The 24,515-nt window shown below is 44.8% G+C and overlaps 1 protein-coding gene across 1 annotated transcript in view; it reads right to left on the reverse strand.

Annotated features, from left to right (window-relative positions):
• Nucleotides 1-501: 501 nt before the first annotated feature.
• Nucleotides 502-24,515, reverse strand: part of LOC113836755 (multidrug and toxin extrusion protein 2) — a 44,031-nt gene continuing 20,017 nt past the window's right edge. Inside the window, exons 9-17 of the mRNA XM_027426198.2 lie at nt 18,044-18,157; nt 17,152-17,219; nt 8,713-8,821; nt 7,895-7,970; nt 6,833-6,902; nt 5,378-5,510; nt 1,985-2,079; nt 984-1,038; nt 502-737 (exon numbers count right to left, since the gene is read on the reverse strand). Coding sequence (XP_027281999.1) covers nt 502-737; nt 984-1,038; nt 1,985-2,079; nt 5,378-5,510; nt 6,833-6,902; nt 7,895-7,970; nt 8,713-8,821; nt 17,152-17,219; nt 18,044-18,157 — 956 coding nt within the window. The remainder of the gene's footprint in view (nt 738-983; nt 1,039-1,984; nt 2,080-5,377; nt 5,511-6,832; nt 6,903-7,894; nt 7,971-8,712; nt 8,822-17,151; nt 17,220-18,043; nt 18,158-24,515) is intronic.

Genomic DNA, 24,515 nt, shown 5'->3' on the forward strand with positions numbered 1-24,515 from the left:
CCCAGACAGAGGCAGAACGGGTACCTGATATTCACTCACTGTGAGGATCCGGCAGCAGAGGATGCATGGAAGAGTAAAGAACACTTACAGTAGGGAAAAAAATCAAACTGGCATATTTGGAAACCATGATAAAGAGAAAAGCAGTCTTAAAAGCGGAGCTTCTGGGGCGTGGGTGTGCTCAGTGGTAGAGCACTTGCCTAGCACATTCTGAGGCCCGTGGACTCTAACCCCAGCATACCCCCAAATTTGGGCAGCCATTCATTCATGTGTTCATCCCCCTACACCCTCCCACCACACATCCTAGTACATACTAGGCAAGCATACTGCATCTTTCTTGACCTGTGGTACAGTGGGGTGGTATCTCAGTGTAACCAAGGACACTTACTGGCAGCCTTGCTACCCACATTTAAGAGAAGCTTCTGTCCCATTAACAAGCCCCTGTCCACACTCAGGACATGGCACACAATTATCACCAGTCCACAGACTGGTGAGAATCCTATCTTAGGCACGGTCATTGAGAACTCGCACTACAATCCCCGCTATGAGGACAGCAATAGAAACAGCCAGAGCCATTCCACGATAAATGATCAGCTGTCTCCCCGTCAAGACCTCCCCGACGGTGGGCACTGTATGCTGGTTGCTTTCTTCTACTACCAGCGAGCCAGTCTGGCTCTCTGGTCTGATGATATCAGGCAAGATCACTCCATCAATAACTTCTCTTTCCAAGACGGGCAAATCTGTTTGAAAAAATCAGTGGGACATCCACTTTGTCACTATGGCATTAAAAAATGACACTTGATAGTCAGTTAGTTATGTGAAATTACATAAGAAACATTTAACAGGAGAGTTCAGAGTTGGTCTGGCAAGTTATGGCGGAGACAAATGTTACTGTCATGAGAGCAGGCGTTTATAGACTCAACCTGGACACTTGAGTGTCAGACTATATAAATGCAGAAACAGAACCGTGAAGAGTGGCCCATTACCTGCTGGGGTGGGTGTCGTCTCCTTGTTGCTTATTAGCCCAGCTCGAACTTGTGCCTAAAAACAAGGCTACATGAGTAAATGAAATAGAAATCAAGTCCAGCTGTAGCTTTTTGTTAAAATTCCAACTAAAGCTAATGCTGAAAGGCTATAATATTGGAAACATGAAAAATGTCACATGACATACTAAGAGATGATAACACCGGAAAATGCCCCATCTCCTAAAGCTCCGATGGCAGCACTGATAAAAAAAAGCTGGAGTTTTAACATGTTTGCACGTATGCCTTTAGTGTCTCCAAATATGAATAAAAGGACCAAATCTAAATGTAAATGACATCACTATCTAAAAGCTAGTTTACTGACCAAGCAATATCAATTTTCCCCCAAGGTTTAATTATGGATATGGGTGTTTTGCCTGCATGTGTGTCTGTGGGCCATGCCATGCAGTATCCATAGAAGCCAGAAGAGGGCGTTGGATCCCCTGGAACTGGAGGCAGTTGTGAGCTACCATATGTTGCGCTGGCAACTAAAGAGGGATTCTCTGGAAGAGCAGTCAGTTCTCTTAACTCCTGAGCCATCTCTCCAGCCCCCAAGTCAATATTCTATGTATTCTATTCCTTCAACAAATCAACATGAACTTAATCACATTATGTAGGTCACCACCCCTGCAAGTTTTTTAATTGAAGCATTAAAAAGAGCTGATTGGCATAAACAGGAAACTATTTTTCTAACACTGTTTTACAGAAAAACAAAAATATATTGAAGCCAATTTCTGTTTTCTTCTCTGGAGCTGAGTCCTATGGTCAGGAGACATCAGTCAACTCTAACTGCAAGGACTGTCTGTCTGTCTCCCTTCCGCCTCCCCACATAGTCAATGTGCTTCATGATGCATTGTCTGTCTTGAAACTGGTGGGATTTTTATTTATCATTTCACACTGAAAGATGCCTTGTCAACCATGGGATCAAGTGTTGATGCATTTTAAGATGACGTGGAGACTGTTACCTGCTCTGCAACTCTATTCCAGTTTGTCCTCATGATGTAGATTAAATAGGAGAGGGCTTGGGAGAAAACACAGACTACCAGTCCAGACCAGAGGCCTGTGGGCACAAAATGAGCATCAGGGACATCAATTTCTGTTACCACGATAATTAAAATTCTTCCTTCCATAGCCAGTGGAACAAAATTTAAGTTAAATTAATATCTCAAAATTTGGATAAACGTGGAGCAGAGAAGACTGAAGCCTGTCGCTGAGCTATTTGAGACACTGAAGGACAGATGATGAACAAAGAAACAAATGGGAAATTTAAGATCGGTAGGTGTGTGGCAGGCACTCTCTGGGCATTAATGATGACCCGCAGTACCATCTGAATGAGTGGCCTTCCAAGGTGGAGACCTGAACCAGCCTAGGGAAGGTCCAGGCCAACGGTACAGACTGAGGCAGGAGGAGCATGCTACAAGAAGATGCCAGCTTGGGAGCTTCTTGAGTGGAGAGGCCAGGTAGGAAATGTCAAGGTAGGAGAAGGCCATGGAGGACATGTAAGCTACAGAAAAATCCAGGGATTACTATTTATCCGTGATAATGGAGACCCACAAAAGGGTTTCAGACTGGTGCATGCTCGGGATGGATGTGAGACTTGGTATTTTTCAAAAGCTTGCTTTGAAGCAAGGTGTGGTGGCTCATGCCTACAATCCCAGCGTTCAAGAGGCTGAAGCAGGAAGATAGGGGTTCAAGGCTATACCAGGATTCATAGTGAGTTCCAAGCCAATCTGGAATACACAGTGAAATTTTCAAGAAGAAAGAGGAAGAGGGAGAAAATGAGGAGGAGAAGAAGGAGGAGGAGGAGGAGGAGGAGGAGGAGGAGGAGGAGGAGGAGGAAAAGGTACACACATATTAAATAAATAAATCTTAAAGAATATTGAGACTCCAAGAGAGCTCCATAAAAGCCTGTGTATAGTAAGAAACTATTTCTTAAAGATTTTCATTTTATGTGTATCAGTGTTTTGCCTGCGTGTAACTGCACCGTGTGTGTGCAGGGCCCAGGGAAGACAGAAGAGGGTGCTAGATCCTTCTAGAATTGGAGTTATATCTGGTTGTAAAGCTGCCATATGGATGCTGGGAGCCAGACTAGGGTCCTCTGTAAGAACGGCAATTACTAGCCGGGCGTTGGTGGCGCACACCTTTAATCCCAGCACTCGGGAGGCAGAGGCAGGTGGATCTCTGTGAGTTCGAGGCCAGCCTGGTCTCCAGAGCGAGTGCCAGGATAAGCTCCAAAGCTACACAGAGAAACCCTGTCTCGAAAAAAAAAAAAAAAAAAAAAAAAAAAAAAAACAAGAACGGCAATTACTCTTAACCTCTGAGCCATCTCTCCAGTCCCAACCTCTGAGCCATCTCTCCAGTCCCGGAAGAAAGTATTTTTAATCACTTGTAACCCATCACTTCTATGTCAACAGTCACTGTAGAGCAAACGGTGCAGAATTGGAATGCGCTGTAAGTTGGGACTTGGTCTCCAGACTCATTTGTTAGCCACTTGCTGACATTGATTCTCACATTTACTCCTGCAAAGACACTAGGTGGAGGCCGGGGTGATCCTTAAAGTTGAGGGGTAGATGGGGTGACAGTGTGTGACCTTAGATGTCATGATTCTATTCCTAGGAACTGATCCTGAAGCAAGGTGCCGGACCGTCTTAGTGGTGTGTACGTATATGCTGGATGCTCCTCACCCCGTGTTTTATAAACAGGAGCTATTGAAATGCTCCTCCCAGAGAAGGAGTGAAGACACAGCACATGGTGCAGCTCCTCTGCCACCTGTAATTTCCAGTTATGGCAGAAAACAAAATTGTTTACATAATAGAAATGTTCTGGTTGGACAGAGAATGGAAAGAGTGATTTCCCCCATGTATTGGGGCAGTCATGCAGTTCTCTAATTAGGCTTAAAAAAAAAAAAAAAACAGTTCTGAGGTTGTAGCCCAGGGCATCATGCATGGTAGGTATCCCCAGCTCCAACTGCACTATTTTGAATATGAAAGTAAAATTCATTGTTATTAAAAGAAATGTATAAGAGATAAAAACAGGAATATATACACAAAACACATATACAGCTTGTAAACTATTTTGCACAATTCTACAGGTTGTGAACCTCAATAAAGCCTTTCTAATAAAATGTTAGAGTTTATTCATGTTGACACAATAGAAAGTCCAAACAGAAACTGAGCTGCTCTCAGATGCGTAAACTTCTTTAAAATCCCAGGATAAAGCAGCTTCATTGAAGAATTCCATAAAATGCTTACAAAAAATAGATAAGTCTTGCATTGGGGCATACAAAAAAATGGGACTTATTTTATGAAGTAAGCATTGTATATAAGTAATATTATTAATAGTATGCTCTAACAAGGGCTGAGGGTATGTCTCAGTGGTAGAACTCTGATCTATCCCATGCAAAGCCATGGGCTCTTGCATGCACACCCAACAAAAATACACACAAAAAATAAAACTACAGTGAATTGCAAAATTCACATAAATAGTAACATGAAAGTCTAGCAGTTCGATTAGTATATCATAATCAGGATGCTTATAGGGAAAACAGTATCTTACACCTTCATATTTGATCTAAGGCTAAACCTTACAGAATTGTTTCCAAAGGCACCAAAACAGCATTTGTCAAATCTTCAGACATTTTTGTTAAAAACATTCCATAGAACAGATTCCGCAGTCAATTCTTTTACATTTTAATTTATTATTTGTATATAATTATATATGATTGTGTGTGCATAATTGTGTGATTATGTGTATACATATTTGTGTATGTATGGTTATATGTTTATGATTATGTATGAATAGTGGTCTGTGTATGACTATGTGCATGTATGATGAGTATGTATGTGATTGTGGCTGTGTGTGCATATGATTGTGTGCATATATATACTATATATGATTCTCTCTGTGTGTGTGTGTAACCATATATGGGTATACAATGTATGTGTAAGAGTGTGGGCACACGTACCATGATGTCAGATGACAACTTTTAGGAGTTAATTTTCTCATTTCACAGTGTAATACAGAGCCTGAACGAGGTCATGAGCTCATGGCAAGTGCTTCTACCCACTAAGTTACCTCACCAGCCTTCTATTGACACTTCTTAGACGTGATTTAAAGCCATGTGCACATATGCACATTGCAGCCCCAAGTCCATCATGCCCTTAGTGGAGAAACACTAGGAACATCATGAAGTCATGAAAACCAAGAATTCCACTGTCACCACCGGGGGTCATTCCTGTTGCAGTGGGCATCATCCTTTCCACAGAACAGTTTTCCAGTCAACAGCTTTACACCTCAAGCAATTACTTTTACTACAACAGTGAGATCTGGGAGGAATCACTAAGGAACCAAACACATACCTATTATCCCAAGTTTGGCAGCAAACATCAGAGACACTCCGATAGGAAAGCCAAACCCGTAGTAACCAACGGCGTTCAGGATGGCACCTATCTTTTGTTTTCCTGTACCTCTCAGGACTCCGCCACAGGTGCCCTGCAGGGAAGAAACCAATAGTTGCATTGCAGTCTGGCATGGCTCATCACATCAAGTTCAGAGTACAGTGCAGCTGCCCTACAGACCGCACTACCATCACAGATATAGGAAACTGTCCTGTTTCAAAAGCTGCTACGGACGGAACACAGCAGCCTTCATTACAGAGCCGTCAGGCCATGTGCTGGGAGCTGTCAACCTGACACAAACTAGAATCACCCAGGGAGACAGAACCTAGGAAGAGGAATCACCTCCATCACATTGGCTGTGGGTATATATGTGGGCATTTTGCTTGTTTGTTTTGTTTTTCAAGACAGGGTTTCCCTGTATAGCTTTGGAGCCTGTCCTGGAACGTGTTCTGTAGACCAGGCTGGCCTTGCACTCACAGAGATCTGCCTGTCTCTGCCTCCTGAGTGCTGGGATTAAAGGTGTGTGCCACCAACATTTTCTTGATTAATGATGATGTGGGAGGGACCAGCCCACTGTGGGTGGTGCCAACCCCAGGTAGGTGGTGAATGGTCGCATAAGAAAGCAGGGTCATGGGGAGCAAGGCAGTAAGCAGTGTTCCTCCATGGCCTCTGCTTGACTTCCTGCCTGGCTTTCCTTAATGACGGAGTCTAACAAGTCAAATAAACCCTTTCCTCCCTGAGTAGCTTTTGGTCATGGATTCTGTCATAGGAACAGAGAGGCGACTAGGACAGGTGGAGTTATTTAAATCTCTGGATATCTCAACTACTTAAAAGTCATTTTAGAAAGTCATACAATCTCTAAAAATATATGGTATCTCGGCAGGAATGTGTGAAAGTAGCTGAAGACTACCAACACAGTGTTGAGTGTCTCCTGCCACTGTCCTCGGCACTGCTGTGCTCAACCATGGGCGTGTGCCCCGAGTGACATGGGGAAAGTGGAGGAAACCCCACAGGAAGAAAAGCTGAGCCACAATGACCTGTAAGTCATGCCACAGAGAATATAAAAGCCTCCTGGGATGGCTCTGGAATGTAGCCAAAGGGTCTTTAAACACCCACAGTTCCACAGGAGACCAGCCCGGGGAGAGACCTTCTAGTGGTCAGAGTTAGCTCATCACTACCCAGCCTTCCTGGATGTATCCAGCAGCCACCGTGCCATTTGGCCAGCACTCCACTCTAGACATGCAGTTACATGAGAGCCAGGCAAGGACACCTGACAGACACGCAAACATTAAATCACAGACATTCAGTATTCAGATCAATAAGCTGGGAACATTTTACACACACACAAACACACACACACACACACACACACACACACACACACACACACACACAGTGACACTGTTGCATACTTACTGCAATTGCATCAAACAGATGAAAGGGAGCAAAAATGGGCATCACTTGGCTCACAAGGGAAATTATGTCCCTGTTATAGGAGGAGGACAACAGTCAGTGACATTGTGACACGTCTGGGTCGGTAAGATGGCTCTGTGGATAAAGGTGCTTTTGGCTAAGCCCGATGACCTGAGATCCATCCCCAGGATTCACATGGTAAAGGGAGAATTTTAATTCCCATCAGTTGCCTGCTGTTCTCTCCACATGAACTACAACATGCATGTTCAGGAGCGCTTGTGCATGTGTGTATACACACATTAACTTTATCAGTGTAAACATTATATTTTTATAAGTATATGATAAAACCATACTCATCCAAATTTTATGAATATATAAAGTTTCTGACACAATAGAGTATTTTTTTCACCTCTTAAAAAAATTATTTTGAGACAGTCTCACTAAGTTGTGTAAGCTGGCCTTGACCTATTCCACCAGGTCAGGCTGGTAATGGTCTATTTTATTCAGTAGATGATTTTCTTTTATGGTTTTTTTGAGACAGGTTTTCTTTGTAGACCAGGCTGGCCTCAAACTCAGAGATCCGCCTGCCTCTGCCTCCCGAGTGCCGGGATTAAAGTCATGCGCCACCACCACCTGGCTTTCAATAGATGATTTCTTATACTTAAATAATTACATAATCATTGTTACAGAAAACACAATAAAAGTATAAGATTGAGTCTGTGATGTTTGCAAACATAGCCTCAGATGAGGGGGTGGCCACCACAGAATGTGACACACACCCCCCACCTAAGGCATCTGTCTGGAGATGAGACAAACCCACATGCTTTGTTCTGTTTCTCAGAGCCAAACTCCACCCAGGTCTGATGAATGGTGTGGATACTGAAAGAGTGGGGTGGAATTGCACAGGCTTGCATCATTCAGACCTGTTTCTCATCTGTGCCTGCCTCTCTTTCCTGGCTATGCTACAAGCTTTCCTGTGAAGTGAAGCCATGCCCCTCTCATAACCAGAAGAATTTGCAGGGAAGAAGGCATAAAAGCAAGGGCGGGTTCTGGATGACTACCTACTTGTCATTGGTGAATATGTAGGCAACCACGTCCTTTAAGGCAGCGAGCAGAATTCCCACCAGGAGCGCACAGACACCTGGAAAATATAAAAGGAGTCACAGAAAACAACAGTTCTCCAGAACATGACAAAGCTTCCCATGGGAGATTTGCAACTGGGCTCAAAGGGTAGACACCTGCAGTCCCAGCTGCATGGGAAGTTGAGACAAAAGGATTGCTTAAATTTGTGACCTGGGCATTCAAAACCAGCCTGGACAATGTAGTGAAACCCTGTCTCAAAATCAGGACTACAGTGTAACTAGTAATTTTTTTTCACTCTCTATGAAAAAGCCAACTAAGATCTGCTGTCTTTGATTCCTTCTAAGGGTGTCTGTTACCCAGAGTTGAAACCTCCCCCCACCATTAACATTTTGAATGTTTTCGTTCCTCAGGGTGAAATTTCATTTCCAATGCAAAAGCCGGGTGACTGAATCGTGAGGGTTGTGCTGCCAGGCATGAGATAGGTGTTTTCTAGAAGGGCCTGACTGAGGACTCTGACCACCCCCCCCCCACTTCCACTTCCTTCTCTTCCTCCACAGGAGTTCACACTGCTCCTCCCTTCAACACAATGCAACATGAAGCAGATCTTGGAAGCTGAGTGCTGACTTCACCAGATAACCAGATCTGGTGGTACTGAATCTAGGGCTTGATCATCCCCCAAAGCTGTGAGAAATAAGCTTTGTTCTTAACAAGTTTACCCATCTCAGATATTTGGCTGTAGGAGCACAAACAGACTCAGACACTACACTAAATTCAGCATGGACACCACAGAGATTGCTCACCAGCACACAGAAGAACAGTGGTACAGGAACACCGGGCCTGCTCAGCATTCCCTGCCCCCAGAGCATTGCCCACTCGGACACTGGCAGCCACACCAAAGCCAAAGGGCACCTGGGAATTAGCAATCACAAGCCACAGTTTAAAAAAAAAAGAGGAACCCTGAACGTTAATGCAGCAGGATTCAATCACATGGAGACTTCAGACAGACTTTACAATCTAGGTTCTAGAGAGGGGTCTTACTTCATCTGAGCTGTGTGACTAGAAACAGATGGCCTTGAAACCCGATTTCTTCACTGGTAAGCAGTATTGGTGCACCCCCAATAGAGCCTTAATCCAAGCAAGCCAGAGCAGAGCCGGATTGGCAGGGGTGGGGCTTCCTTTATTGGCAAACACACAAACACTATCATAACTTAGTTTAAAATACAATCTACAAGGTCAGATTTAAGTTAACAGACAATGAATGAATACTTTCTGAAATTTGAACCAACTATGTAAAAAGCACTTAGAGCTTTTACAGTGGGATTTAGCAAAGGTTGATGGAACTGGACTCCATATCTTCACTGACAGTGGGACAGATGAAATAGAACTGTCAACTTGATGGGATCTAGAACCACCTGGAAACCAGACTCTGGTGGGTGGCACCATTCTTTAGACTGGGTCCCTGAACTGTATAAAAAAGAGAAAGCTATGAGTGTGGTGGCACGGGCCTTTAATCCCAGCACTTGCCAGGCAGAGGCAGGCAGATCCTGAGAGCTGGAGGACAGTTTGGTCTACATAGCAAGTTCCAGGCCAGCCCAGGTAACATAAGACTTGCCTCAAAAATAATGTAATGGAGGGAGGGAGGGAGGGAGGGAAGAGACAGAGAGAAAAGGGGAGAGGGAGGGAGGAAAAAGTGTTGAGCCCATGTTAATCACTTTATACTTCTCAACTGTAGTGTGACCAGCTGCCTCAAACTCCTCCTGCCTTTGTGATGTCTCTGCCATGATGAACTGTAACCTGAAACTGTAGCCAAATGCATTCTTTCTTCCTTAGGTTGCTTTGTTGGGGTGTTTTATCACGGCAACTAGACGCCTTTCAAGTACCAAAGTTTGACTTTTAATTCTTGATTATGGAAACCCAAAGCTCTACTTCTGTTTCTGCTGCTTCTTCTTCATACTTTTTGTTGTTCTTGTTGATGGAGACAGGGCTTCTTTGTATATCTCTGACTGTCTTGAAACTCCCTCTTATAGACCAGGCTGGCCTCCAACTCACAGAGATCCGCCTGCCTCTGCCTCCCAAGTGCTGGGACTAAAGGTGTGCACCACCACCAGCCTGGCTGTTTGTGTGCTTCTTTAACAGATCACCAACCATTCTTCAAAGTCCTCTCTGAATCCTAAATTATCATCATCTCACAACCTGGTGCCGCTCTTGAGCTCTTTGGGTAGCACTGGCTGCACAGACAGTTTTTGCTTGGGCTATGTCTGCTTTGATAATTTACACACCAGCTTTCACTTCTCATCTCTACTGGAAGCACCATCTCCTGACAGCTGTCTAGTTTCTTACCATTTTGAAAACTAACTTGAGTTGATAAAATTATATATTAATTTTTTAAGATGAATAACTTTAAAATTGAGTGAGGGAGACGGCTTAGCTTGTGAGCTCAAATCACCAACACCATTTACAAAGCTAGCCATGACTTTACAAGCCTGTAACCCCAGCACTGAAGGGACAGGGAGAGGGACAAGGAGGGTCACTGCAGCTTGCTGGCTACCAGCCTTGTTCTAGATTTAGTGAGAAGCCCTGTCTCAAGACAGAGACTGATGGAATAGGATACCTGATATTCTCCCCCGGCCTTCATGTGTTTGTGCCTGCACACATGTACACATAGATCACGCACCGCACACATGCGCGTGCATAGCACACACACACACACACACACACACACACACACACACACACACACACACCCCACAGAGAGAGAGAGAGAGAGAGAGAGAGAGAGAGAGAGAGAGAGAGAGGCCTGGCTACACAGGAATACGTAGGACTTGTGTGTCAAAGTCTGCATAACCATCTTTCAGTGACGACGAATGAGCAACGTGAAAAGGTCACAAGGAAACACATTATTTTGGACCGGTGATATATGCCAACATAGGGCAAATTTTAAAAATAAAAAACAAGCTTCAGGCTAAATGGATGAAAATATTTATAAATACATATGGGATATTTTTTAAAAAACAGATAAATGTCCAGCTCGTATAGTTCCCTCCTTCCCATAAAAACAACTAGTAAAGTGTGTACCTGCCCATCTCACTAACACTGAGCTAGTAGAGTATACACAGCACACCTCAGTTACACCTAGCAAGAGCACCCAGCCTTGGAGCAGGACAGCAGGTACCAGCATCACAGTCGGGGGCAGGGGGCACTGAGAAACCACAGACCAGAAGACACACAGAAGAAGGCTGGATCATGCTCCTCCTCCTCGGCAGCACCAGGAGTCTGGGAGCTGCAAGAGGCACGGTACTCATAGACGCTGCCCAGGCATAGGTGGGCCTCCTTCCCACTGCACACAGACTAGCAGAGAAACACAAGTAGACTCCCAGCCCTCAGAACACCATCCCTTCCTTTGTTGCAGTGGGTCAGGTGGGCTGGAGTGAGAAGGCTGGGCTGCAACTTACTCACAAGGCTGAAGTGAATATGCTGCTGACAGCTCCCAACTTTGCACTGAAAGGTCACTGAAGAAAAATCCCCAAGTAGAATAGGAACGCCTTACAAATAATGCTGCTATGAACATTGTTGAGCAAATGTCCTTGTGGTATGATTGTGCATCCTTTGGATATACGCCCAAGAGTGGTATTGCTGGGTGGGTCTTGAGGCAGATTGATTCCCAATTTTCTGAGAAACTGCCATACTGATTTCCAAAGTGGTTGTACAAGTTTACATTCCCACCAGCAGTGAAGGAGTGTTCCCCTTACTCTACAGCCTCTCCAACATAAGCTGTCATTAGTGTTTTTGATCTTAGCCATTCTGACAGGTATAAGATGGTATCTCAGAGTTGTTTTGATTTCCATTTCCCTGGTGGCTAAGGATGTTGAGCAAGTTCTTAAATGTCTTTTGACCACTTGAGTTTCTTCTGTTGAGAATTCTCTGTTTAGATCCATTTTCCATTTTTTTAATTGGATTATTTGGTATTTTGGTATCTAGTTTCTTGAGTTCTTTATATGTTTTGGAGATCAGCCCTCTGTCAGATGTGGAGTTGTTGAAGATCTTTTCCCATTCTGTAGGTTGCCATTTTTGTCTTATTGACTGTATTCTTTGCCTTACAGAAGCTTTTCAGTTTCAGGAGGTCCCATTTATTGATTGTTGCTCTCAGTGTCTGTGCTACTGGTGTTATATTTAGGAAGTGGTCTCCTGTGCCCATGTATTCAAGGCTACTTCCCAATTTCTCTTCTATCAGGTTCAGTATATCTGGATTTATGTTGAGGTCTTTGATCCAGTTGGACTTCAGTTTTGTGCATGGTGATAGGCATGGATCTATTTGCATTCTTCAGCATGTCAATATTCAGTTATGTCAGCACCATTTGTTGAAGATGCTTTCTTTTTCCATTGTACAATTTTGACTTCTTTGTCAAAAATCAGGTATTCATAGGTGTGTGGATTAGTATCAGGGTCTTCAAGTATGCCAATACCAAGTCGTTTTTATTATTGTAGCTCTATAATAGAGTGTGAAGTCAGCCAGAACCTGGAAACAACCTAGATGCCCCTCAACCAAAGGATGGATAAAGAAAATGTGGTACATTTATACAATGGAGTATTACTCAGTGGTAAAAACAATAACACTTTGAAATTTGGAGGCAAATGAATGGAACTAGAAAAACCATCATGAGTGAGGTAACCCAGACCCAGAAAATAAACACACTGTGTACTTACTCATAAGTGGATATTAGACATAAAGCAAAGGATACCAGGCTACAATCCACAACCCCAGAGAAGCTAGAGCCCACATCCAGTAACTTATGGAAGCAGATGGAGTGACCCACAGCCAAGCACTAAGCTGAGCTCCCAGAGTTCATTTGAAGAGAGGAAGGTGGGATCATATGAGCAAGGTGGGGGGTAAGATCAGGATGGGGAAAACCACAGAGACAGCTGACCTGAGCTAGTGGGTGCTCACAGACTATGGACCGATTCTGCATGGGATCACACTAGGCCCTCTGAATGTGGGTGACATTTATGTGGCTTGATCTGTTGTGGAGTGGGGGTGCTGGCAGTGGGACCAGGACCTATCCAGGGTGCATGAACTGGCTTTTTGGAGCCTATTCCCTATAGTGGGATACCTTGCTCAGCCTAGATAAAGGGGGAGGGACTTGACCCTGACTCAACTTGGTATGCCAGACTTTGTTGACTCCCCAGGGAGGGACTTACCCCCTCTGAGGAATGGATGGGGGGAAGGGAGAGGTGGGGGCAGGAGAAGGGGAGGGAGGGGGAACTGAAGTTAGTATGTAAAATGAAAAAATTTAAATAAAAAAGGAAAACAAAAAACAAAAATAGGATCGCCTTGGCCTACAGTGTTGGGATTGAACATCCATGTGCGCCGCCCCCCCCACACACACACCCAGGCTTCTTTGTCTTACAGAGCAGTGTTTTCATCCGTCCATAAGTATATGTAGACCAATCCATATATCACTAGCGTTTTGAGGAAAGCTGAGCACATATCCTCCAAAAAGGGGTGATGGGAAGAAAAAGCTACCTGATCTCAGAAGAAACAAAGCAGGAGGCTTGGGGAACGGAAAAGAGCATTGAAAGGTTTGGTTCCTTGTCCTTGGTGATAGCTAAAGATGCTGGTAGCATCATGAAGAAGGGGTGGAATGAGAAGAATTTAGTATGTAACTAAAAGCAGCAGTCGACAGATGATAAGCAGAGTGACGAAGCCATTATTTAGTGGGGGTGGGCTGCATATGGACACACACAGGGGGTGGATGGGTTTATGCGCATGCACACCGGTGGAAGCCAGAGGTCATCCTCAGATGCTGTTCCTCATGTACTGCCCACCTCATTTCAGGGTCACTGGGACCTGAGGATCACCATTTAAGATAGACTGGCTGGCCAGGGGCTCCAGGGATCTTCCTGCCCTACCCCCTTGCCTCGGGGATTACAGGTGCATGTCACATGCCTGAGTTTTTACGTGTTGTGCCCCGCGCACACACACACACACATACACACACACACACACACACACACACACACCATGGGAGAGATGGAACATTACTGGGATTGTATTTTTTTGTTTGTTTGTTTGTTTCCGAGACAGGGTTTCTCTATGGCTTTGGAGGCTGTCCTGGAACTAGCTCTTGTAGACCAGGCTGGTCTCAAACTCACAGAGATCCTCCTGCCTCTGCCTCCCGAGTGCTGGGATTAAAGGCGTGCGCCACCAACGCCCGGCGGGATTGTATTTCTTTGTTTGATTTAAGACTCGCCAACTTGGATCTATATATATTTACAAAAACCATATTATTACCATCATTTTTCAGATAGTCCCTAAAACATGAAAGATAGAACAATTATGACATACAACAGCTAGTTATCAAAGGTGAGAACCCTTTTCTCAGTAAGAACAATGACATGGTTGCAGGGAGAGAAACTTAAGACAGTAAACCCTGAGGTGTAAGCAGGCCAACAGGTGTTCCACCTTCAGGCTAAGTTCCCAGGCCTCTGTTTACTTTTCTATTTTAGACAGGGTCTTACTGAGTTGCCAAGGCACCAACCCCACCCCACCTCCCGCCATAGTACTCTAAACTCTAAGGAAAAACTCTCATTTCCAGACAAGGTGGCACACATCTGTAATCCCAGCGCTGGAGAGGCTGACACAGGAGGATTCTGAGCTCAAGACCAACCTTGGATACATAGCAAGACCCTGTCAAAAAACAAAAACCCTACATATCAATGTTTAAAGTGCTCATGCAAAATCTCTAGATTTACAGGCCCCAGAGCCTTGGTGTTTGTAGCGCCATTGAAGAAGCAGGCAAGTCCAGGATGGCAGACCCTGCCTGGACACAGCTCCTGCATGTTCCCTTTGAAAGCTCTTAGGAGATGGAGGCTCTCCTATGTCTCCTTTGGAGCCTGTCTGTTTCTAATCTCTCTCTCCAGGGTTTTTGTTGAGAAGCAAGTGTCTCAGATTCCTTCCACACAAAAAAACTTGGAGGACTTGTTTACTGTGAGAACCATAAAGAATTACTGTTTTTCCATGTCTAATGGGTGTGTTTGTGTGTGTGTGTGTGTGTGTGTGTGTGTGTGTGTGTGTGTGTGTGTGTGGCTGTGGCTGTGGCTGTGGCTGTGGCTGTGGCTGTGGCTGTGACAGAAACAGGAAGTCACACGAGCCAGAGATGGGAGGAAGATGGGAAGAGGGGATGTGATGGCTACAGACTTCATTCTACAAAATAAGTTCCGGAAACCATTGTGTAATGCTGAGTGTCATCAACATTAGTAAACTATAAGCTGTAAGTGGCAAAGAAGGTGAATTTATGTTAGATTTGTTTACCACAATGAAAAGTAAAAATCACGTGATGGCACACACCCGTCATCCTAGCTACTTAGGACAGGAGGATCACTTAAGTTCAAGAATCCAAGGCCAGGCCTGGAACATGGCAAGACTCTGCTTCAAAATAATAAAAGCCACAACAATAAATGATAACAATAATATATGTCTGTGGCATAACAGGTGGAAAAACAGAAATCTAAACATGAAACGGGATTAGCAGGTTCCTACTGATTGCCATATAACTCCATCTTCCCCTTTAAAAGCAAAAATAAAGCCAGGGGCCTCCTCTCCCCACATAGCCAGCACAACAACTGAATTTCAGGCAGCTTGTCCCCACACACCCACCATGACAACCCAACTTCAGGCAGCTTGTCCCCTCAGCAGCTGCCTCTCCTCCTCCCCTTCCTACACAGTCAGGCCTTTGATCCAGGTCCCTCATTCCAAAGGTCTCCAGTGACACAGGGTCACACCAGTCTCGCCACCTCCAGACATCTTCACAACCTGGCCTTCTTTCTTCTGCACTCACTTCCTCCTGGCTTGTAGTTGAGATTCCTTCTATTCCTACAGTCTGTAAACCGGGTTTGCTTTTCAACAGTCTTCTTTTGTATTCCAAGATGACCAACCAACTCCTCTCTCTCTCTCTCTCTCTCTCTCTCTCTATATATATATATATATATATATATATATATATATATATATATATTGAGATGAGGTCTCAGGTAGCCCAAACTGGCCTCAAACTCACTATGTAGCTGAAGATGACCTTGAACCCCTTATCTTCCTGCTTCTACCTCCTGAGTGCTGAGGTTACAGGTGTGTGCCACCACACTCAGTTTGTCTGACATTGGCAATTGATTCCAGGGTTTCGGGTATCATATGTATTCTCAACCCCTCTACATCCCTGCCCTCACTTTTATGATTTTTTTAAAGGTGTATGCAAAATGGTCATAAACCCTTTGCCCAGGTGGGTCTCTGTGATCTTTATGAAGACAAGAGGCCACCAGAGTATCTTGTGTCCGCATGGAGCTGGGACATTTGAAAAGCATCAAAAGGTAACAGGCCCCATCTGGCAGATGTCCAAGCCACATGCCTGTATAGATCCTGTTTCTCGTTTCGCATCCTGCAGCCACACTCTGCCTCCCCACACACCCTGTCCATCTACTTCTCTCTTTCTTGGCAGCCTCCTAGTTCCTCCTGGAGTCATCTGGGTGACTCCAGTGGCCTCCTCCTGCCTCCCCAGGTCCACATACCTCTGTTCCCTGGGAGAAAATGGGCCTGCCTTCTGGTCTACCCTCCTGCCACCCTTTCTCTTAGCAATCCCCCCAGAAGCACCAAGTAGTATCCCAACACAGAGCCTCTGTCCAGGTTCCACAGCCAGCTGCCAACTGTGGACTTCCTGGGCCGTCTGCTATGAGACTCAGCTTAAACTAGGGAGCAGAAAAACACTCCTGATTGCCCTGTTTAAAAGGCACCCATCTCTGCTTTTATGCATCTCATACCCAGTGTTGCTTTCTATTAGCTCGACATACACAAGTGAGATTCTGAGACACTCGGGTGTTCCTTTGTCTCTGTGTTCTGACCCGGCCACAGGCCGTAGGAGGACAGGAGCTGATCCCTCACATTCACGACCAAGTCCCAATGGTAACTCCACCCTTGTTAACCGAATACACCAGGCACCCTGCTGTACAGGGTCTTACTCAGTCTTCACTTGCAGTGTGTGGCTATGTGGCTCCATTCCCCTCCCATTTGAATGCCAAAAAATTGAAACACAGAAAAGTTAGGTAAGGAACTCATGCTACACAGTGGCAAACAATACAGTCGGGACCCAATTCTCTCTCCCTCTCTCCTCCCCACATCTGTTAAATGTAGTGACAATGGCCCATGGGATTTATACAAATACAAAGATACAAAGTGTCACTCATGTTCTTACCATGTAGGCAACAGAAGCCAGTTCGTAGATGACAGCCTGGGCTCCCAGTTCTGTCACATTAACAAGTCCTGAAACAGCAACTCAGACAATACAAGTCAAATAGCGGATCGGAGGAACCATTTTCTTTATGAAACCAGAACACATTATATATTTATACATAGGAGTGTGTGGGGGGGTGTGTGAGAGAGAGGGGGGGAGGTATGCAACTGTACTATGTCCCCAGCTTCTGGCTCATATTTTCATTTAAGAGAAGTCAAGAATAGCCCAGATGCAAAAGCCCTAGCCATCTCTTCTCGGCAAGATGCCAAGACCCCAGGCATGGTAACTGATGTGCTCACTCTACAAACCCTTGCTCCATCAGGGAAGATACCCTGAGGACTGTAGGGTAAGATGAGACTCTGGGGGTTGCAGGTGTCTCAGGAGTCACACAGGGAGAAGGGAGGCAGGACAGCTTCAGTTTGGGGACAACTGAAGCAAGCAGTGTTTACAGAACATCACTGCTACCGTCTGAACTATAACCATCACCAGAAATAATACCAAAACAATCACAGCTCCAGCAGAAGCTCAGGTCACAGCTCACATGGAGCCACACTCAGCTGGAAGCCCGGCAAAGCCGGCAAGGTGGGCAGATAGTCGGGACACCTGAGTTGGGGAGTTAGTTGGTCCTCCCATTCCGAGAGCCTCCCTTTCCTTGTTCAGGCAACACAGGAGTGCATAGCAGATGGAAAGCCATGCCCTGCGTGCACTTACAGCTGGCTTGCCCCCATTGCAAGCCCCTACAAGCACCCCACAAAACACCAGAGGATAGAAGCAGAGCTTCCATTTCTTCCGGGAAACCTCTGGACTTGTAACTGCCCAGGCTGTGTGCAGGTTCCTCTGGGTGTGGACAGACCTGCAAGGAAGGTCCCAATTTCGAAGGTCCACCACTCGATACACAACATGAACATACTCGGGATGGCCAGGCGGGTGTAGGAGCGCCACTCCTGGAAGCACTCCCTTGTCCAACCTGGAGAACAGGAGAGAAAGGAGACATGCACTGTGCAACAGCCACCGCTGCTCACACAGAGCCAGAGACAGGGGTGTCTGTTCCCCAGCAGGATACCGGGGGAGCGTCAGGACTGCTCAAGAAGGAAGGAACCAAACTGGCAGTGTGAGAAGCTGTCTCCAAACCTAAATATATAAACAAACACCCACAGTGAGTTACCAGCTGGTACTGATAACCATTAGGTTATCAACAGCATCCCTCACTCACAACAAAGGAAAGTAGAAAATGATAAAGACTGGTAGCTACAGAAAACTGTATACTGCTGTTGAGACCATTAAAAAAAAAAAAGTAGATTCCTCTAGAAATCAATGGTGGAATAACTATACCAATCAGCAATTTTGCCTCTGGGTATAGAACCAAAGGTTCAATGGCATTTAGGGCAGGAGAGCAGTTTGTATGTCCCTGTTCACACCAGCATTACACCACAGCCCAACTGTGCTGGTTAGTTTTATGTCAACTTGGCACAAGCTAAAGTCAACTGAGAGAAGGGAACCTCAATTAAGAAAATACCTCCAGAAGCTCTGGTTGTATGTAGGCATTCCCCCCCCCTTTTTTTTTTTTTTTTTTGGTTTTTTGAGACATGGTTTCTCTGTGTAGCTTTGAAGCCTATCCTTGCACTCGCTCTGGAGACCAAGCTGGTCTCAAACTCACAGAGATTCACCTGCCTCTGCCTCCCGAGTGCTAGGATTAAAGGCGTGCGCCACCAACGCCCGGCCGGCATTTTCTTAATTAGTGACAGATGGAAGAGGGCCCAGGCCACTGTGAGTTGTACCATCCCTGGGCTGGTGATCCTAGGGTCTATAAGAAAGCAGGCTGAGCAAGCCATGGAGATGATATGGAAGTGTAAGCTGAATAAACCCTTTCCTCCTCAACTTGCTTTTTCATCATGGTGTTTCATTGCAGCGATAGAAACCCTGACTAAGACACCAAGCAAGCCAGATTGTCATCAACAAGTGGAAAAATAAAATGTTCACACAAACAATACAAGATCCTCTCACAAATTAAGGAAATCTTCCGGAAATAGGAAGTTACAAAAGGACCGGTATTATGTAAGCTCAATGCTAGGAGGAATTGACAGCGATCTGAGTGGCAGAAACAAGAGCATGCTGGTGGGCGTAGGCTAGGAGTTGATGGGGGAAGGCCAAGGAGCTGCTGCTGCACAGTGGATACAGCCTTTCTACTCTGTAAGAAGGAAGGTTTTAAAGACTGGAGGTGCTATGGTTTGAGTGTATACCCTAAGATCATGTGCTAGAAATGTAACCCCCAAAGTCATAGGGTAATGGGGCCTTTGAGAGGGGATTGGGTCATAAGGGTGGAGTCTTGGTGGATAAATATATACTAGTAGGTTAGTGGATTACTGTGTTGTTCAGAGAGTGGTTCTGTTATGGAAATGAGCTCTTGCCAGCACAGTCGTTCCATGTCTTCCTGTGAGGCTCTTTGTAGCATGTTACAGTCTGTGAAGAAGGGCCCATTGCTGTTAGCAACACTAGAACCATGAGCTGTAGCAGAAACACTGGAACCATAGGCTCTGGCAGCAACACTGCAACCATGAGCTCAGAGAGAAAGAACTGACCACACAACACCTGCTGTTCTAACATCTGAGAGTCTGCATCAGGAGAGTAGTGAGTTTGGGGCCAGCCTGGGTTGTTTAGTAGCACAAGGCCAATGTATGTTAATTAAACCCAGATTTAGGGAAAAAAAAGTCCTCAACTTAGTTTTTATTATATCCACCCATTCTGCAGTGTAAGGTTGCAGCAACAGTAATTAGATAAATCCAATGGTGGCAATAGTTGCAAAACAACAAGGATGTGCTCAACACCACTGAGCTGTGCTAAGTGTGGCTAAAAGTGGCCAGAGTGCTCAGTCTCATGTGAAGGATGTTTTACCATGATTCAAAGGAGAAAACACAGGGCAAAACCAGAAGCCAACAAACTTCCTGTAAAGGGCCAGATGGTAACTATTTTAACTTTGTCAAATGGTGCTGTCACAATAGCTCAATTATACTCTACAAGTGCAGCAACCCCCACAGGCTAGGTGAGAATGACCAGATGTGGTAGTATTCCAGAACTAATAGTCCATGAGCCACATTGGGCTCGTGGATTTGCTAAATAAAAAAAAAATAGTAATAACAAATAAATCTACTGTGTAATTAGGTAAGTAAAAATGTATACAGGAGGACACGTGACCAGGCAGACAGGGCAGGCCTCCCCAGATGAGGAGCAGGGTCAGACACAGGCATGGTGAGAAGTTCAGGTGGCAGGAGGGTTGGCTTGGTAAGCGGAAGGTATGTGGGTGGTATCCCCACTCTCGGATGCTAGGAGCCAGGCACTCACTGGAGAATAAATGCCTTTGGAGCATGAGAACCCTGTGCTCAAAGTCATCAGGAACAAGAACTCTGAAGCTCTGACAGTGTACTTCTGTGTGTGTGTGTGTGTGAGAGAGAGAGAGAGAGAGAGAGAGAGAGCGAGAGAGAGAGAGAGAGAGAGAGAGAGAGAGAGAGAGAGAGAGAGAGAGAGAGAGAGATTATAATGGCTGACAGGCCCAATGGAAGGTCCAAGAATCCAGTAGTGGTTCAGTCCATGAACTGGATGTCTCATCTCCAATACATGCCAGAAATCCAAAGAAATAGGCTCCACTGAATTAAAAGAATGGACTTGCTACAGAGAGTGAGAACAAGCAGGCAGAGAGCAAGCTCCTTCTCCCATGGCCTTTATGCAAGCTGCCAGCAGAAGGTGTGGCCCAGATCAAAGGTGGATCTTCCCACCTCAAGAGAACTGGATTAGAAGTGGGTCTTTCCATTTCAAATGATTTAATTAAGAAAAAAATCCCCTCACAGGTGTAGGCAGCCACTTGGGTTTTAGTTAATTCCATGTCAGTCAAGTTGACAACCAGGAATAGCCATCACAAACGTCCAAGTGATCACTACTCTTAGGTAACATCCAATGCTATAGAAATGGTTGAAACACCAGATAAAGTATTCAGAAATCTACTAATAAAAACAATAATGACTTCAAAGAAGAAAGCAAGCATTTATGAAGTGAGGGGGGAAAATCTATATATGGACAAGAAAGTGAGCTACATAGAAGAGAAAGTCAAGGACAACATGGGAAATTCAGGGAAGAAATTTAAAGTTTGAAAATAAGAATTCAAAAAGAAATGTTAGGAATAAAAATTTAACAGAGGAATGCCAGTTAATTGAGTAAAAAAAACACAATTTCCAAATTACCAATAGAGCAGTTCAAGTAGAATAAAAACTATCAGGGATGAAGATGAAGTCAAGGAAAGTGTTGATGCCTAGCATGGCCTGAGAGATGGGCCTCTGGCTATGCCTGTGGGGGGTTACTTTGGACATGTTTGAGTTGGTTAGACCACCTGTGAATGGCAACATTCCCAGTCTTAGATCCTAGGCTATATAAGACGGAGTATGAACCGAACAGCGTCATGGACTCATTACTGTCTGTGCTCATCCATTACCCTCTGACTGTGGGTCTGATGTGCCCAGTTGCTCCAAGCTCCTTCTAGTTTGTTATCCCCACTGTAATGAGCTGTGTTCTTGAACTGTGAACCAGGATAAACCCTTCCTCCCTTAAGCTGCTTTTCTCAAAGTATTTTCTCAAGCAACAGGAAAAGAAATGAGGATTCTGGGGTATAAGTGCTCAAACCCAAAAGTATGTGGGGAAAGAAATGGAGCAAACATTAAAGGCACAAGGCTGGGCAGGTGGCTCAGCAGCTAAGGTGTGGGCCATGCAGACAAAGGAGCCAAAATCCAGATCCCCAGAACACATGGAAATGACAGGTGGGTGTCACCACTTGTGATTCTAGCTTCAGAAAACAAAGACAAGAGATCCTTGGAGCAAGCTGGCTAGGAAGACTGTCCTAGCTAGTTTTATGCCACCTTGACACAAGCTAGAGTCATCTGAGAGAAGGGAACCTCAACTGAGAAAATTCTTCTTAACATGGGGGCTGGAGCTTGGTGGTGGTGGTGCATGCCCCTTTAATCCCAGGTGGATCTCTGTGAGTTCTAGGACAGCCAGGGCTATTATACAGAGAAACCCTGTCTCAAAAAAACAAAACAAAACAAACAAACAAACAAACAACAAAAGATGGGGGCTGGAGAGATGTCTCAGCAGTTAAGAGCACTGGCTGCTCTTCCAAAGGTCCAGGGTTCAATTCCCGGCACCCACATGGCACCTCACAGCTGTCTGTAACTCCAGTTCCAGAGGATCCAACATCCTTTCACAAACAGACATGCAGGCAAAACACCAATGTGCATGAAATAAAAATGAAAAAATAATAATTAAAAGAAACATTAGGCTTTAGGCAAGCCAATTCGCATGAAATAAAAATTTTTAAAAATATATTAAAAAGCAAGATCAGGCTTTAGGCAAGCCTGTAGGGCATTTTCTTTTTTCTTTCTTTCTTTTGGTTTTTCGAGACAGGGTTTCTCTGTGTAGCTTTGGAGCCTATCCTGGCACTCGCTCTGTAGATCAGGCTGGCCGTGAACTCACAGAGATCCGCCTGCCTCTGGCATTTTCTTAATTAGTGATTCCTGGGATAGGGCCCAGCCCATTGTGGGTGGAGTTATCCCTGGGCTGGTTATCAATCCCTCCAAACAGCAAAGACCATTACCCAAATACTTTGATCAAATTAAGCAAACTTTATTTTTTGACAGAGCTATCAGTCTAAAGTGGAGTTTGAGAAAATAACCTCAAACACAGAAGGTGGGGTTTATATTAGCCCCAAAACTGCAAGACTGGGGATTTTCAGGGGTTTTAATTACATGGGAACTGAGCAGAATATTTCAAAATTATTTGGCAGAACATTATACTAGGGTGGAGATTCGGGTATAGGGTGTGGAAAATGTCAAATTCCAGAAAATGGGTCAAGACATGGTCAAACACAAGTTTTATAGAAAACAGGAATGAACTAATTTTGACCTTGTAACAAGACGGCTTTTAATCTTAAAATGGAGTTATGCTGGTCTATCGATAGCGATCCTGGGTTCTATAAGAAAGCAGGCTGAGCAAGCCATGAGGAGCAAGTCAGTAAGCAGCACACCTCCATGGCCTCTGCATCAGCTCATGTCTCCAGGCTCCTGCCCTGTTTGAGTTCCTGTCCTGACTTCCTTTGGTGATGAACTGTGATGTGGAAGTGTAAGTTGAATAAACTCTGTCCTCTCCGAGTTGCTTTAGTCGTAGTGTTTTATCACAGCAATAGCTACCCTATCTCGGACAAAGTCTAACCATATCAAGAAGCTCCAAGTCCAAGACACCCTGCCTCAAAAGAATAACATGCAAGAGTGATTGAGAATGATTCTCAACATCAACCCTAGGCTTCACAATCACCTACACACTGTGCCCAAGCACATCTGAATACACATCCTATGCACATACACCACACATACAAACACTGTGAAAAAAAAAGGCACAGAAATCTATTCAATAAGGTTACACTAGAAAATGTCACAAATGTAAGCAGAGGTAACCATCCAAGAGCAAGATAAATTTAGAGCCCCAAACAAATACACCTGAAAAGAACCCTTCCACAACATTTTACAGTGAAATTGCTAAGACTACAGAATAAAGGGATCCTGAAGTCTGTAAGAGAAAAAAGCCACCTTGCAAAAGCAATTCCAACAGAATAACATCTGACCTGTCAGTAAAAATTCCTAAAAGTCAGGAAAGTAGAGAGTGATTTTATACACACACACACACACACACACACACACACACACACACACACACACAGTGATTTTATACACACACACACACACACACACACACACACACACACACACACACACACATAGGGTGCTCAGGAGAGGGGAAACCAAGGTGTGCCATACAGGACAGAGGTAAGAAAACTGTGCAGCTGAATATGCTATAGTGAGTAGTGTGATTTACCAGATTTTCCTCTGGACACTGATACCGGAACACCTACTCTTGGATTCCAGTTGTGCACACCACTTATGGAAGCCCATAACAGCTAAGCTAGGTTAACTGGTTCCTTCTCCCTTAAACTTATTCTGAATGCATCATAGCTGGCCCACATATGTTCAAGAGCCAAAGAATGTTTGAGGCTCACTGTGGGATCACTGGTTCAGTAGAGAATCATCACTGGGGGGTTGGAGCCACTGGGTAAAAGTTACTGAGGAGCTGGAGGCTCAAATGCTCTCTACTGCCTACAGATCACATCCTAGTCACAAAGGACAAAGTGTGTCTGCCCAGTGAAGAAGAAAGTCAATCAGCACCACATTTATCTCTTTCCACCTCCTGGCTGCACATGCAATGTGACCAGCCGCCTCACCCTGATGCCATCT

Source organism: Cricetulus griseus, chromosome 7 (assembly GCF_003668045.3).
Source record: "Cricetulus griseus strain 17A/GY chromosome 7, alternate assembly CriGri-PICRH-1.0, whole genome shotgun sequence".
In the NCBI taxonomy this organism is placed as follows: Eukaryota; Metazoa; Chordata; class Mammalia; order Rodentia; family Cricetidae; genus Cricetulus; species Cricetulus griseus.